This window comes from Moschus berezovskii, chromosome 28 (assembly GCF_049115385.1).
Source record: "Moschus berezovskii isolate FMDL1 chromosome 28, NW_MosBer_1.0, whole genome shotgun sequence".
NCBI lineage: Eukaryota > Metazoa > Chordata > Mammalia > Artiodactyla > Moschidae > Moschus > Moschus berezovskii.
The window spans coordinates 10,473,301-10,490,555 of NC_142487.1; the positions used below are offsets into that span (position 1 = coordinate 10,473,301).

Sequence of the window (17,255 nt, forward strand, 5' to 3'; positions counted from 1 at the left end):
TTCGTATTCATTATCATGAACTTTGGAATTTCACATCTTTTAAACTGATTTTGATAGCATGTATCTTAGAGATGTTTTATTATTTATTTATTACGTTTGACTGTGCTGGTCTTCGTTGCTGTTCATGGACTTTCTGTAGTTGCAGCAAATGGGGGCTGCCTGCCAGTGGTGCCTGGGCTTCTCATTGCAGCGGCTTCTCCTATTGTAGAGCACAGGCTCAGGAGTGAGGGCACACAGGCTTAGTTGCTCTGCAGCATGTTGAGTCTTCCGGGTCAGGGATCGAGCCTGTGTCCCCTGCATTGGATACTGGACTACCAGGGAAGCCCTCTTAGGCACATTTTGATCAGCGACACTGAGAATGTTGAGAAGCTGAGTGGAAAACATAAATCTCTGTGTCATTCAGTGAATTTCTCTATGACATATGGGACACTAATTAAAAGTTTTTTGGCTAAGCCCCTGGGGGTAGGGGAGAAATTAAAATAAAGATTAAGTTTGATGATATATAAGACTACAGAAAAGAAACAGTAACTCGAGTAAAATGTCTATTAAAGTACTTGTTGTTTAGTCACTCAGTCATGCCTGATTGTTTGCGACCCCATGGACTGTAGCCCACCAGGCTTATCTGTCCTCACAGACCTGAACAAAAGTTGGAAGTTTTGAAAGGACCAATTACATAACAACCCAGAGGGCTGACAGTTGGTCTGTGGGGGTGTGTGTGGTTCTGTGCCTGTGGATACTGCTGCGTGTCACGGGCGCAGACTGTGAACCTCGCGCGTGTTAGCATGGCAGAGACTTCGCTGTGGACAATAGGAAACTCCCCAAGCCTTGTCTGCTTCATCTGAAGGATTATTTGCCTCGTCTCAGCTCGTAAACTTTTTTTTTTTCTTGAATAGTAATATTCATGTCTTAAGCGCCGAAGAATGCGCCGAAGAATTGATGCTTTTGAACTGTGGTGCTGGAGAAGACTCTTGAGAGTCCCTTGTACTGCAAGGAGATCAAACCAGTCCATTCTAAAGGAGATCAGTCCTGGGTGTTCATTGGAAGGACTGATGCTAAAGCTGAAACTGCAATACTTTGGCCACCTCATGCGACGAGTTGACTCACTGGAAAAGACTCTGATGCTGGGAATGGTTGGGGGCGGGAGGAGAAGGGGACGACAGAGAATGAGATGGCTGGATGGCATCACCGACTCGATGGACATGAGTTTGAGTGAACTCCGGGAGTTGGTGATGGACAGGGAGGCCTGGCGTGCTGTGATTCATGGGGTCGCGGAGAGTCGGACACGACTGAGCGACTGAACTGAACTGAAGAGAAATCCTTTGATGAGTAGAGTTCCTTATGGCCTATAAAATTTTATGTAAGTGAGAAGTGTGGTTACTGGGCCTCAGCGGTTTGTAGAATAGTCTGATTTACGCAGAGTGCCTGCCTTCTTTCTGGGAGTCTGGGACTTCAGTACCCGCTCTGCAGGGAACGCCGCTGTGACCGGGCTCCTCGGGCTGACTGAGGAGCAGTCAGAAACTCTTGGCGCTTCGCATGTGTCCCTGTGTCTCCCCTGCCAGGGGGCCCTTGGGAGCACACGCCTGGCTCCTCTGGACTCAGCCCCTTGTGCTTTGCCTTTTTTGCACTGTATCCTGTCTCTATAATGAGTCTTAGCCTGAGCGTGACTGTGTGCTCAGTGATGTGAGTCCTCCTAGCGAATTGCCAACCCCAGGGTGGCCTTGGGGACCCCAGCCCAGTGTCAAGACTCATAGGCAAAATGCTGGTCCCCACCTTGTCCCCGCCCCTCGAGTTTTAAAGCTGAAGCTTTCCTTTCAGCTATTGCTTTTGCTGTTTATTTCCTTTACCTGACTAATACCCTTAAACTGCTGTTTTTGAAGATGGCAGTTTTGAATGTCCTCTGTTACCTGGGCGTTTGGTGGATGAGGTTTTGGGTCTCTGAGACCCTTCCCTGGGTTCCCTGCCCCCAGCCCTCCAGCATAGTCATTCTCTGCACAGTGTTTGGTTCCGTCAGTCACCATCCATCATTTTCATTGTGGTTATTACAGAAGCATTGTGTAATCCTGAACCAGGAGGCGGACGACTACAGTTTCATTTTCCCATCTACCTTTTTTCTTAAAGTTAACGGTCGTCTCTTACTGTTATTTGTTTTTTACTCTGTTCTTATGACAGATTTGTTCCCAAAGCTCCAGTCTTGTTCTTCTTTTCTGCACAGGCAGATGTCTTGGAACCCTTCTTCCCCTGGGTCACAGGGACTGTGTCACCAGCTGGCCACAGGCTTGCTTTTCCCTCGTTCCTTGCTGCCCGTCAGGTCGCATCTCAGGTCATCAAGTTTCTTGGGCAAGTGTACAAGGAATGCAGTCCTTGCGCCTGTGTGTCTGAAGTATCTTTATTCTACCTGTATACTTGGGTGGTTGTTGAAACTGGTTTTCTTATCAGAATTTTGAATATGTTTTTTTATTGTCTGTAAACTTCCAGTGTCCTATTGGCAAATTGATCGTGATCTTTTGTAATTTGCTTGTCCTGTTCCTGCCTGGTAGGAGTCCTTCAGGGTCATCTCTCTGTCCCTTGTGCCCTGAGACCTCATGGTGTGCTCTGATGGGTCTCTGCATGTATGGTGTTGGGTGCTTGTGATCTAGATGCTCTTTAATTCTGAGAAAATTTGAAGAACAAGAATGTATTTTGCATGCACATGTGCTTATGGAGTTGGACATCCCCGGATAGTAGGTTAATGGGGGGTCAGTGCTCAATATGTTCTAACGAGCCAGTATCTGGATTCCCTTGTAGAGATTTAGGTTAGAGACTTCTAATTTACAGATTATTTTCAAAAATCATAAAAACAAGGAAAAGCTGCTTCCAGTGACTTTTAGGCTGTATTAATAAAAATCGTTTATAAATACGGGGTTTGTTTAGCTTGTGAACTAGTTAAGCAGGCTGTTGGTTTTGTGGAAGAGGCCCTTGTCTGTGTAGATACTATCAAGTTTATTGAATCATTGGAGTTATTTTCAAAACCTCATTTCAGGAGACTTCAGTTTAGCAGTCGGTCTTTCCTGCAGATACTGCTTTGTCCTTTGACATGGGTGAGTGGTTGCCCTTACGTGTGCTGATTAACACTGGTACATGAGCAGAAGAGACTATTGGGAACAGTGTATATCCTGGTTCTTTAGAGGAGCAAAGTTTTTTAAGTCTTTATTAAGTTTGAGTCTGATTTTGTGAAACTTATTTTTGGCTTTACCCCAGTTAAAACTGTCATAACGGTTTTTTTCTACATGAAATATTTAATTTCAAAGGTATAATTTTTGGGGATTCTAAAGTAAAATTCTAGATGTATGGAAATACTTTTCACAGTTTTTGTTATTACAGAAGTCACATTTTTTCCCTTAAATTCTCTCTGGAGAGAGATTTTTCCCAGATAGCCATAGGCTTTTATTTTGGGAAAGACTGGAAATAGACATTCCTATTGCAGTGATTTTGGGTGTGGGGGGCTGGGAGGGGATGTCAGCCATTAGGGTGAAAGTAGCAACATTTGAGGAGAGTTCGTATTTTTAATGGCTCATGATCATCTCTGCATAGCATCTGTGGTTTTTTCCCTAATCTGTGAGATTTTATTGAGGTGTAATTTATATTCAATGATAGGCACAGTTTAATGTTTTTTTTTTTGTGACCCCATGGGTAGATCTAGAGGGCATTTTGCTGAGTGAGATAAGTCAGACAGAGAAAAACAAATACCATATGATCTCACTTATGTGTAGAATCTGAAAAATAAGACAAAATGAAAATAGACTCATAGATACAGAGAACAAATATGTGGTTGCCAGAAGGGAAGGAGGTGGCGGATTGAATAGATGAAGGGGATCAGGAGGTGCAAACCCCCGGTTATTAAAAGAAAAGCCTCGGGATGTAACGTGCAGCATAAGGAATGTGGAATAATGTTGAAATAACTGTGTGGGGACAGGTGGTTACTAGACTCACCACTGGTCATCATTTCAAAATGGACGTAAATGTCAAAGCACTGGTACACCTGAAACTAACACAATAGTGTGTGTCAGCAGTATTTCATTAAGATGTGTTTCAGCAAATGTGTATGTGTGTGTAGCCCACATGCCTTTCAGGACATAGAACACAGCCATCAACCTGGAGAGTTCTCTCTAGCTGCTCTGTACTCTGTCCCTGCCTCTTCCCCAAATCCCAGGACCACAGTTCTAGATTCTTGTGATGGGGATAAGCTTGCCTCTTCCAGAACTTCATATAAATAGTCATACACTATGTAATCTTGGGTGTCTGCAGTGCTATCTTGAAGTTCATGTGTTTTGTTGTATGGATGACTAGTTTGTTCATTTCAAAAAATGCTAGTATTCCATTGTGTGAATATATTACTGCTTGTTTATCCAGGCTTGTTAATGGCAGTGTGTTTCTGTTTTTTATCTGTTAGAATACAGTTACTCTGATCATGTGAATATGTGTGAATATGTTTCCATTTCTCTGGGGTAAATACTCAGGAGTGGAATTGCTGGGTCATATGGTAACGGTTTAACTGGAAGATACTGCCAAATAATGATACTTTTCCAAAGTGGTTAAATGTTACATTCCCACCAGCAATGTATTAAATTTCTAGTGCCACACATCCTCACCAGCCTTAAGAATTATAGTTCTGTTTCCTTTTCAGCCATTCTGGATGGTGTCTGTTGATAGCTCATTGTGGTTTTAATTTCCATTTCTTTGATGTTTAGTGATGTGGAGGTTTTTTCATGGGCTTATTGACCAGTCATAGATTTTCTTTCGTAAAGTGTTTGTTTGATTTTGCCCATTTTTGTTTTGGATTGTCTGTTGTTGAACTGTAGAAATTCTGTATGTATCCTGGGTTTAAGTCTTTTGTGAGAGACACACACACACAGTAAGTGTGTTCGTCTTGGCCTTGACTCTTAATTTTCTTCTTATCTTTTGATGAGTGAAAGTTTTTGCTTTCGATAAAAAGTCCAGTTTGTGGACTTTTAATTCAGTAGTTAATTGCTTTCTGTTCCTGTCTGGGAAATTCTTCCCCCAAGGACTCACATATGTGTTTTATTCAGAAGTTTTAAGTTGTTAGCAGTGAAGTTTTGTGTCTGTAGTTTGTCATGCACACTTTGTGGTGATGCGATGGAGGGCTGGCCTTCTCTCTTCCCCACTTGCTGAAGACTTTCCTTGCCCTGTGAATTCCTTTGGGGCCTTTGTTGACAGTCAGTTGACTCTGTATATGCGTGCCTCTGCGAGGTTTCTGTTTTGCTCACTAACCTGTCCACCCTTGCTCCAGTACCATACTGTCATGGTTACGTCTCTGGTGGAGTAGACCACAGAGTAGACTCTGTTCCAGGCTTCTGTCTGGAAGGACCGCCCCCTTCTAGTCCTTCAGCTGAGAGGGCTGGCTTTTGTCATCGCTGGTGTTTCTGGCATCTTTTGCTGCAAGTCTGTGATGCAAAAGAGCCCTCCAGGGTCAGTGTTGGTCCTCATATCTCGAGGCTTCGTCCTGTCTGCCTTCTTTGCCTGTCAGCGTGCAGTCTTTTTCTTAGCTGTGCTGACATTTTTCTTAAATGTTGACAAGTTTACATCACTTCTCCTTTTGCCTCAGAAGTAGGAATTTCTTTTTCTTTTCCCCCCTCACCTTTGGCTGTTTATGCTGAAAGTCACCGTGGACCCTTCGAGGCTCGTCTCTTCTGCCACTTACTCAGGACGCTGAGGTGTGCTGAGGCTCCCTGAGCTCAGGACCGGCCCTGCACCTCCATTCCGGCCTCACTCCATGGCCGCTCCTCCCAGCCATGCGTGGCTGAGTCAGGGCAGCAGCTGTTCCTCTGGAGTGGTCTTCGCAAGATCATTCCTGTCAGGAACAGGACTCTTCCTTGTCAGTCCAGTGTGCAGACTACAGAGTCGGGGGTAGTCCAGACCCACCTGCATTCTGTGATTCGTGGTCCTGCCCTCATGCCTCTCAGCCCAGCGTTGTCACTCTGTACTTGAACTTGGTGATGGCCTCCTCAGCTCAGCACCAGCTGGCTTTCAGTTCAGAACCATCTTGACTTTCCATGTCTTTTCTGTTGCTTCTTCATAAGTCTGCTCCCATCAGACCCGTCTTCTTGCTGTTCTCATAACAGGCCCCACGTTTCTGCTTGTGTCCTTAATATGCTGCTCCTCCTGGCATAAGTGTGCTCTCGTGTGTGTGGGTGTGCACACGTGTACACAGAGGGCACTTTAGCAGAAAGAATGTGTGTTTCCGTCAAGCACATCCCAGTTTTACCTCTTGCAGTGTGGTGTCAGATAAGTTACTTCACTCCTCTGAGCCTTAGTTCTACAGTTTGTAAACCTGGAAAAACACTTTTCTCACAGGACGTGTCAGGTTGATGTGAAAGTTCCTGAAGCCACAGAACTCAAATAAGATTCGGGTTTCCTTCCTTTGTTTCTGCAATTAAAAGTTGAGGCTGAGGGCCAAGTCATTTCTCCTCATCTTTATGTCATCAGTGGGACACAGCGTGTTGGGAACATGGAAGAGACTTGTCAGTGGGTTTAGTTGGTTAAGGAAACGTCTGACTGCTTCCCGTGCAGCCTCTACTGTGTTACATGCTGGGCTTGCGAATTACTGGGCAAGATGGCCCCGTGCACAGGTCCTTAAAACCCAGTGTTGGCATCCAGGTGTGCTCCTTGATTCTGTAGCTCGGGAGGCGGGCATGGCTTAGCCTGGGCCACGTGAGGTGTGAGCAGGGGTTCCTGGAGAAAGGGATACTGGTACTTGATTCTTTTTTAACAGCTTTATTTAGGTGTAATTTGCATACCATAAGATTTCACCCACTTAAAATGTCAATTTATGGTTTGTAACCATCACCACAATCCAAATCTAGACTGTTCCCATCACTCCAGAAAGATTCCTTGTGCCCATCTGCGGGCCTAATGTGGAAAGACGAGTATGAACTGGCTGAGCAGGAATCCTGGAAGGAAGGCTGGGTCCCAGGGCGTGGCGGAGACAGAGTGCAGGGAGGCATGCGACCCGGGGCCGTGTCAAGCTGTGCTCCTTCCTGCGCCTGTGTTTTGGTTCTCCAGTCTTCAGACCTCAGTTTCCTCACCTGTGATGCATAACCGATAGGCTGGTGGCATATAGCTCCCTTTAAAGTCTCATCCCTTCAGTTAAGAAAATAATGTATTTAAAAAAAAAAAGCCGTCAGGACCCATGCAGTAAAACCAGAGAATGAGAGAGAGTGACAGCGATGCTTGCAGTTCCTTTGATGAAACTTCTCGTTTAATGTTTTTCCTGCTTAGGCAAGTGGTAATGTATACTGTACTGGTAGAAAACTGGTGAAATGTAAAAAAGTGAAAAGATCACTTATAACCTTATAATTCAGAGATAATTGTTACTAAAATTCTCTTGTTCTTACATTTTTTGTGTGCTTATATATTTAAAAGTTGATACTGTGCTGTAAATTGCTCTCCTCAGACTATTATTGTCAAAAACAATTTTTATGAGACTAAAAAACATGGCCTGTTCATTTGAAAAACATGATAATAGCAGTACAAGTGATAGATGGGCATGTTAAGGCTCAAAATAAAAAATCTCTTCCCTCCTCTTTTACAACTTCGGAGACTTAACAATGGTTTACTGTGTCAGAGATGGCTTGTGTGTGACTTTACAGTCCATTATTTGGAGCAGGCCTAATTTAACATGTCTTTTATTGATAGCCATTTAGAGATTGCGGTCTTTGCTTTCACAGTGCTGAAATGATTATTTTCATGTGCCCATCTTTGAATGCTTGTAAAAGGATGTCTGAAGGATAAGTTCCTAAAAAGAGGAATTCTTAGATCAAATAGAGCACATTTAAAATTTTGATAGATTTTGCCAAATTGCTTTTCAGAAAAGACTGTGCTGGTTTATACTTCAGCTGTTAGTGGATATTCACACCCTTACCAGCACTTGGTATGCTGGTATATTATAGACTTTTTTTGTTCTTTGCCAGTCTGATGTTATAAAAATTCTAACTTACAGTCTTATGTTCTTAAAATTGCAGTTGTACTTGAACATTATTTTCATGTGAATATTAGTAATTTTCCTGTGAACTGCTTCACATTCTTGCTGTGTTGAAATTTTCATTGACTTGTGAGAACTCTGCTTTTTAGAAAAGTTCACTATCATAATTTACACATTTTTTTTTTCACATTTGCTTGTGTTTTGACTTTGTTTATGGTCAGAGTTATCAGTTATCACTTGTGTTTGTTTTTAAAATTTCAAAATCACCTTAAATCAGTGCAAAGAGAAGTGATTCTGGTAGTTTTTCAGATGAATATTATAAAAACATTAAATAGTAAGAACTAACACAATTCACTTTTGAACATGGTACTTAAACTGTGTACCATTGTCTAATGAAGAAGGAAAATGTGAACAGATCTTGAACTTTTCTTACATTTGTACTTTTTAAAATTTATTTAAAAAATTTTATTATTGAAATATAGCTGGATTACAATGTTGTGTTGCACCGTGACTCAGTTATACACATATATATATTCTTTTTCATATTTTCTGTTCTGGTTTCTCACATGATATTGAGTACAGTTCCCTGTGCTGTACAGTAGAGCCTTATTATTTATCCACATTTGTCCTTTGTAATGTCCATTCTAGCAAAACTGTTTTGTGTATAGGAATGAGCAAATGAGGTTCTTCCTTTGTTAGCTGTATCAACACATGGATTGTCTAGTGCAGTATGTAACTTCAGCTAATGATCTGTACCTGTGTGAATCACTACATCTGTCACTTTAATTGTTTTGTAAATTTTACTTATGATACTGAACTATTTATGTGTAGTTATTTAAAGAGTCTTCTTGTTATTCATGGTTGTTGGTCATAACTTAAGAAAAATTAAGGTTTTCTGTTGGATAGCAATCAAAATGAAACCCCTTACAGCGGCGGGCTCTTTTTAGGAGAAACTTTGTGTCCTGCCTTGATGTCCTGGTGTTGCTGCTGCTGCTGAGTCACTTCAGTCGTGTCCAGCTCTGTGCGACCCCATAGATGGCAGCCCACTAGGCTCTGCCGCCCCTGGGATTCTCCAGGCAAGAATACTGGAGCGGGTTGCCATTTCCTTCTCCAATGCATGAAAGTGAAAAGTGAAAATGAAGTTACTCAGTCGTGTTCGACTCTTGGTGACCCCATGGCCTGCAGTCTACCAGGCTCCTCCGCCCATGGGATTTTCCAGGCAAGAGTACTGGAGTGGGTTGCCATTGCCTTCTCCAGCCTTGATATCCTGTGTCCTTTCATTTGGTTAATTTTCTTCACACTTGAAGATCCAGTGCTGTCAGCTTTTTGAGAACTGACGTGCATGTGTGATACACAAATGCAACTTGAGATGACAAAACCAGCGACGGTTCTTAAGGGGGGGGGGTTTGCTGAGCTGTGCATCTGTCTGCTGCCCCTGGGTGTTGGTGGGCGCCAGGTGACCGTGCTGCTCTGTCTCCCGCAGGTGTGATGGATAGGTGACCGAGAAGCCCTCCTCGCTGTCGTCAGGGAGGCAGCATGACTGAGTGCTTCCTGCCCCCGCCCAGCAGCCCCAGTGAGCACCGCAGGGTGGAGCATGGCAGTGGGCTCACCCGCACCCCCAGCTCCGAGGAGATCAGCCCCACCAAGTTTCCCGGGCTGTACCGCACGGGCGAGCCCTCACCCCCCCACGACAGCCTCCACGAGCCTCCCGATGTAGTGTCTGACGATGAGAAGGACCATGGGAAGAAGAAAGGAAAGTTCAAGAAAAAGGAAAAAAGGAGTAAGTGCCGTTGCCTCTGTGCTGTGGCTTTAGTCTAGATAAATTTCTGCTCTAGTCACGTGCTCCTGCCGTCCTATATCCAGGGACTCCTGTTTCGTATTTTCTTTTCAGGGTCTCAGTTTTTGTATTTTAGGGTCTTACTATCGCAAGTAAAAATACTGAATTTCCAGAACTGGTAAAGTTTTCTGGTGGAGGTTTCTTAAGTTAGTTTTTTAAAATAATGTATGAAAAATAAATGTTGAAATTTTGTGCTTATGGAGTCTTACTGTCTTGGTGAGATTGTGTAGGAGTTGGGGTGCATGGTAAAAGATAGTGTATTTGTTTTCTTAAGCAGATGCCAGGACACAACCATATGGGATTCCTGTTCTATAGGGAGGATGATAGCTTTTTATTATTGGGTTGGCCAAAAAGTTCGGGTTTTCCTGTAAGATGTTACAGAAAAACTCAAACTTTTGGCCACCCAATATCATGCTCTTCTTTTGCCATTCTGGTTGGTGTGGAGCTCTTGGTATTTTAACTAGAGGGAAATTTATGCAATACCTTTAATCTCTATTATAACATCTATACTATTAATCTCTGTTTTAGCTTGTAAGCTATTTGGCTAAAGAAAAGAACAGGAGAGTTTTAGATGTTTAAAAAAAAACCCAAAAAACAGGGAAGCCAAACTTGGGGAGCTCTGATATTGAGTAGCTGTCGGTGTGAAACCCAGGCTTCTTACTCAGGGGCGTGGCCGACGCTTGAGGTTAGGGGTTTCCCGATTGGTTCTCCCCAGAGGAGGCTCTGTCCCTGCTGCCGGCCCCAGAGGGAACTTAACAGCCAGAGACCCAGGAGCCAGGTGCGGTGGGGAGGAAAAGAGCACCTGCACAGTCCTGCATCTGCATTTGTGACTGGAGACGGCTTCAGATTCCAGGAACCAAATAGGAAAACCTAAGCTAAGAGAAGTGTAGGTTAGAGGATGTTCTTCCAACTGTGAAGGAATATTGTATGTGATGGTGGGATTCTTTCCAAGTAAGTTGAAATAATAAATGATTATTTACAGTAATTTGGTTTGTAAAAGTTCCTCTTGCACACGTGTATAAAATAAAACCAGTTGCAAGGGTAACTAGCTCTGGGCACGTTGCCCTCTTGTGGTTGAGAGATGTCACAGCAACACCTTTCAGCCGAGATGAGTGGCTGGGAGAACAGGAGGGCTGGGCCACAGGTGGAAAGCTAGGTCGCCAAGGCCAGGTGACTCTTCTTTGGTCCTGTTTTAAACATAGAAAACGGACAGTGTGACATTCAGCAGACTGTGACTCACACTTCCTGCGTTTCTTTGGCAGCTGAAGGCTATGCTGCCTTTCAGGAAGATAGTTCGGGGGATGAAGCCGAAAGTCCTTCCAAAATGAAGAGGTCCAAGGGGATCCATGTCTTCAAGAAGCCCAGCTTTTCTAAAAAGAAAGAGAAGGATTTTAAAATAAAAGAGAAACCCAAAGAGGAAAAACATAAAGAAGAAAAGCACAAAGAGGAGAAGCATAAAGAGAAGAAGTCAAAAGATTTGACAGCAGCTGACGTGGTTAAACAGTGGAAGGAAAAGAAGAAGAAGAAGAAGCCGATTCAGGAGCCAGAGGTGCCTCAGCTGGACGTCCCGAGCCTCAGGCCCATCTTCGGGATCCCGCTGGCTGATGCAGTGGAGAGGACCATGATGTACGACGGTGTGCGGCTTCCCGCGGTCTTCCGGGAGTGTGTGGACTACGTGGAGAAGCACGGCATGAAGTGCGAGGGCATCTACAGGGTGTCAGGTGAGGGCCACGCTGCGCGCTACCGGTCGGCTTGCCGACCTGTATTTCGAAGGAAGGAGCAGAATACTGTGAGCAAGATTGTGACACAGGTCCTAAGCCTCATTCATGTCCTTGGTCCTTCCAGTTGAGCAGAGGTCCTCACACTGTGTCTGTGTGTGTGTGTGCGTGCACGCTGCCTTTTTTACTCGATCCCCACACCCCCATTAGGAGGGTTCACAGTGGGTTCATTGTGCAGTGACTGGACTGGCGCATGTGGGCAGCACCCCTCTCCTGGGCGCCCCCGAGAGGCTGGGTGCTGGGAGGAAGTCAGCGGGGCGTCTGCGTCCAGGATGTGTCTTGGCCACGAGACACAGTGACTGACGCTGTCGTGGGAGTATTTCCTCAGTTCAGCTGAGGGATGGGCTGTTCTTGCTAAGTGTTTAGACCCCAGGGGTGGATTCCTCTAGGTCAGGTGTGGCTCTGACATAATGTTAGTGAAGTCTAGGTTCCATTTTCCTACGTTCTGTTTGTGTGAAAACTTATATCTCACACTTGGCAAGAGTGTGATTCCTATTGGGTGTCTAAAGTCAAGCAAGACACGTGTGGTCCAAAATTGAGACTCTGTTCTTACAAAGCGGTGCGGCTTTGGTGTTGATGCAGGATGCACGTCCTGCCTGTGTGACATCTGTGCTGTCGCTCTTCACCTTCCCATGACTGAGGCTGTAACGTGCATCTTTGCTCATGCATATTCATGATGAGTCAGATCATACACAGTTAGAATAAAGAGACTAGATTTAGTTTTTCCATTTAATTGGTTCATGCATATTTCTTGAAGGTAGATTTGATATGCCCTTTCTTTGTTAAGAAAGGGCAGGCATGTTTGATAACTGGGGAAACCTTTACATAGCCCACAGATAACATGTCATTTAAGAGTGTTTTGGCTAATATGCTGCTATTTTATAGAAAATAAGAAAATGAATTAGGCACTAAATTTTAACTTATAACTTCTTAGTTACATAAAATACATTTAACTGAACGTAAAACTTGCCTTTTAAGAAAAATTAATGATGGATTTTTAAAGATCTGCACAATATTAACATAGCTGCTTCTCGCTCGTGATTTTGATAGGCATGAGGAAATTTCATTTTAGGTGAAAGCTTCTCTGAAGGTTCCTACAGCGTTGTTCAGAGGATTTTTTGGACTTTGTCCTGATTTTTTATGTTTGTATTCTTTTAGAGCTGGAGGTGTGGAATGTCTTCTCTATTCGACACTGAGCTGCTCCCCTGGTCCTTGGCTCCTTGGAGAACTAGCACCCGCTTTGATCAGTTTTGTATTTATTTGTGAGGCTCTGGCAGAACACTGCATTCAGCATTCTGGACTGCAGAACTGTGCCTGTGACTTTTCTTTTTGAATGCTAGTAGTATCGCTTTTTCATGGAGAACTTTGATTCACACTTACTCATGTCCAAGTTCTAGATTTAAAACTAATCTATTTTCATCTGCTCTTTCTATACCTGGGACTTTGAAGTGTTCAATTTTTAAAAGGAAAACGTTTTGGTAACAATTTCTGAGTAACAGACTAAACACATATTCTAATTGTTCACTTGTGCCATTTTCTGGGCAGGCACTGCTGGGGCAAAACTGCATATCTACAAGGAGTTCATGAGAGGGAGGAGGCCGTCAGGGATTTCAGTCAAAATTATCACTCACCATATTTTATTCAGAAGAGTAAGAAAATAGGACTTAGTTTCTAACTTTTCCACCTCAAAATGAAGATTATAGCAAAATAAAGTCTATATTATTATTTTCCTATTTGGAATTGCTGGTTTTGTCAGCGCTGGATTAAGTTACTGATTTATTGTGATGCCATTTAAAGGTTTTGTGATGTTTACCATTACAATGTCAGCCTCGTGGCTTGTTTTTAATAACTGGCCTCAAGTTTTTTTTTTAAATTGAAGTATAGTTGATGTACAATATTCTTTAAGTTTCAAAGATACAGCACAGTGACTCACTATTTTTAAAGATTTTACTCCATTTATAGTTATTGTGAAATACTGGCTGTGTTCCCTGTGCTGTACTGTGGAGTATATTCATTTTGCACATGGTAATTTGTACCTCTTAGTTCCCTACCTCTAACTTAGCCCTCACCCTTCCTCTCTCCTCTGGTAACCACTAACTTGTTCTCTATGTCTGAGTCTATTTCTTTTTTGTTACATTCACTGCTTTATTTTATTTGTTTAGATTCCATAAAGGAAGTACTTGTCTTTCTCTGACTTATTTCATGTAGCTTAACACCCTCCAGGTTGAGCCATGCTGTTGCCAGTGGCAGGATTTCATTCTTTTTTATAGCTGAACGGTATTCTGCTGTGTATAGCGTCACACCTTGGCCTGAAGTTTCAAGTATTGAAGACAGCGGAAGCTACTTTGTGCTGTCATAAGTGAGCAATCAGTGTCACTGACTTCTGTCTTAAATGCAGATTGGAGTCAAGACTTAACATACTTAGTGTCTGAAAAACATTTATTTGTGTTTCTTTCAGACCAGTAAGAAAAGCAGAACAATTTGATTTTAGTAACCCAGATTTCACTTTTTTTTTTGTTCTAGCCCTGTTTCAGATTAAGAAAACATGTAAAGAATTTAAAGATAGATGGGTATTATTTATTGGGGAATAATTTTCAAACTGTTTGTTTAGATGGTGAGCTCACCTTTTCCATTTGATACAGTTTTTGTTTATTCAAAAGTACTCACCCACCCCTTTTTGTAGCGTGCTTGTGTGTCCTGAGTTGTATTTTATATTGTCAGTCTTGTGACTGGTTAGAAAAAGCAGTTGGCTACTCGTGTAGAGGAAGGCTTATGCTCAAATTGTAGTTGAACTTTTGCCTACGTAATCTTTAAAAACATATTTTCCCTGAATCGATTAGCATATTTGCTTAATGTTTCTGTGTTTGCTGTGATATTTGTTCTGAATATTGTTTTTCCATTATCATTTAGCATTTGGCTAAATTCATCCTCAGAGTGTAGCCTTCTCTCTTATTTACGGAGGAATTGTGTGAACGATATGCAGACAGACAGCTAACATGCCAGGTTGGCTCTTTTCCCATCTCCCCCAGGGGTGATGGTGGGCATGCTAGGGAATAAAGCTGTGTGTTTGATTTTTTTTTTCTTGACACTTTCTTTTGTTCTGAATTTAAACGTTCTCAGGAATTAAATCCAAGGTGGACGAGCTGAAAGCAGCTTATGACAGAGAGGAGTCTCCAAACTTGGAAGAGTATGAACCGAACACAGTGGCCAGTTTGCTGAAGCAGTACCTGCGGGACCTGCCTGAAAACCTGCTGACCAAGGAGCTCCTGCCTCGCTTTGAGGAGGCATGTGGCCGGAGCTCGGAGGCCGAGAAGGTGCAGGAGTTCCAGCGCCTGCTGGAAGAGCTGCCCGAGTGCAGCCGCCTTCTCATCTCCTGGCTCATCGTGCACATGGACCATGTTATTGCCAAGGAACTGGAAACGAAAATGAACATCCAGAACATTTCCATAGTGCTCAGCCCCACTGTGCAGGTACACGGCCTTTCTGGCACACGTGTGGGCCTTTGGGGTTGGGGCGAGGGCGCTTCCTATTGCTGAGTCGTACACCAAGCAGTGGACCAGGGACAGTGGGCAAGGGCTTGGCCTGAGTGTCGCTGTTTTCTTTCACAGTGTGGATGGTGTTGACGTGAAAGGTGGTGAGCATGTTGGCCTTTTAGCTGTGCCTGTGAAATCTGAGTATTGTCCGGGTTTGGGTACACCCAATGACAATGACCTCTCCTTAGTGGAGGAGGAGCCGGGGTACCTGCAGTCCCAGTTCATCCGCAGAGTTTTAAAGATTTCAGTTACTTCATCAAATAGCATAACTGCTCAGTCATGTCACACAGAAATACAGACTCAGGCCCAAGGGGGCCTAACATTATTCATTTGGTCGTGGACTTAACCTGAAGGTTTCAGTCACAAAGATTATATAAAGTATTTTATAGAGTCTTAACCTGGGGAGGCATTTCAAGGAGGTGGGTGGTGATTCTTTATAACGTAAATTTCTGGTCTTCGTTTCCTGCTGCTCATTTGGTGCTGGCATAGAATGTGTGAGTTCCTTTATTGGAGTTGCTGATATTTCAGTCTGGCCAGAAACAGAGGCAGAATAATGAGAGGGGTTATAGTTTTTGTTTTAAGCCCCCTTGGCGAATACACCAGGTCACATGTTGGTCACTGTTATGTATAACAGTGTATTTTCCTTCACTGAAGATTCTTTCATTGCTCATTGTTTATAGCTTGGAAACAAGATGTTTCTTAAATTTCCTCTTAGTTAAGTTTTCAGAATTTGGTAAATATTACATTATTACTTAGTATTTCTATAGTAGGGATGATGGTGTCACAGAAAGTGCAGGTGTGTTGTCAGAGTAAGTTTGAGGTAGGAAACAGTTTTTTTTACTAGCTATTTAGCCACCTAACATCCTGGTGTCTTCGCATCTGAGCTTTGGAGTTTCCTGGAAGGTGTTTGTCCCTGGAGTGGGGGCTCCCATGCTCAGCCCAGCTCTGCAGCCACAGGCTCCCCTGTTCCTCAGTTGATTCACTCGCGTGTGTTAGAATGCCTCATAGTAACTGGAAAATAAAGAACATAGGATTTAAAAAATCAGTTAATGCTCTGGTGCTAAAACAGAATAAATCAATGATCATCAGCCTCTGCGTCCATTTCTTGGCTTTTCCCCAGCCCCTCATAGTGCTGAGTCTACCACTTAACCTGCACTTTCTCATTCTCTTCTTTACGTTGGCCATTAAGTAGCAAAGCATGTCCTGTGACTCCTGAGGGTTAAAGGAGGTACTTAGGCAATAGACACAAATGAAATGATGATTTTAATATTTTTCTTGCAAATCCTTTTTTTTTTAGATTAGCAATCGTGTTCTCTATGTATTTTTCACACACGTGCAAGAGCTCTTTGGAAATGTGACACTGAAGCAAGTGACAAAGCCCCTGCGATGGTCTAACATGGCCACGATGCCCACACTGCCCGAGACCCAGGAGAGCATCAAGGAGGAGATCCGGAGACAGGTGTGTGCATGCCCACCCTCCAGCCCCCGAGCTGCCCTCCCGCTGACCCTGTGGGAGACTGGGGTGCTGACGGCCCGTGAGTCCCTGGTCCTTGAGCACTTTCTGTGTGTATGTAGCTTTCGGGCACACTCTTCATGGCACACCAAGGCCAGAACTTCCCATGTGGTGCTGATTCATGCACACAGAGCACAGGTTTGGAAATCAAAAGACCCGGCTTTAAATTCTTGCTCTGCTCCTGACTGACCAAATTAGGCACATTGCTTAACCTCCTTAAGGCTTGGGGGTTGCATTTAAAAGTGAGTCCTCTCCTAAGTTTGATCTGAAGATGACCTTAAATGAAATAATGTGTTAAAAATGTTCAGCAAGGTGCCAGGTATGTCGTAAGCAGTCCAAAAATGTTGCCTTATCTGGACAAGGCTGCTTTTATCGGCCTTATTTTACAGATGAGAAGAATGAAAGTTGGCAGGGGTAAATAACTTACTCTGTGTCACCTGGTTATTACCAAGTCGTACAACCAGGATTTAACCCCTGATCCTGTGCTTTCCCACTGTCCTTCTGAAATAGCGCTGGTCAGTTGTGTGTGCTTGGCAAGCCCAGTAAGAAACTCAAGACTAAGACATTTACTTACATTTGATTATTAGTACGTCTTTTGTTTGCGTGTAACACATCA

The 17,255-nt window shown here is 43.4% G+C and overlaps 1 protein-coding gene across 3 annotated transcripts in view; it reads left to right on the plus strand.

Annotated features, from left to right (window-relative positions):
* RALBP1 (ralA binding protein 1) overlaps positions 1–17,255 on the plus strand; it is a 43,690-nt gene that overhangs the window by 15,676 nt on the left and 10,759 nt on the right. For all 3 annotated transcript variants that reach the window (XM_055417203.2, XM_055417202.2, XM_055417204.2), the window contains exons 2-5: positions 9,462–9,758; positions 11,078–11,536; positions 14,714–15,063; positions 16,424–16,585. In XM_055417203.2, coding sequence (XP_055273178.1) covers positions 9,515–9,758; positions 11,078–11,536; positions 14,714–15,063; positions 16,424–16,585 — 1,215 coding nt within the window. In that variant the 5' untranslated portion in view covers positions 9,462–9,514. The remainder of the gene's footprint in view (positions 1–9,461; positions 9,759–11,077; positions 11,537–14,713; positions 15,064–16,423; positions 16,586–17,255) is intronic.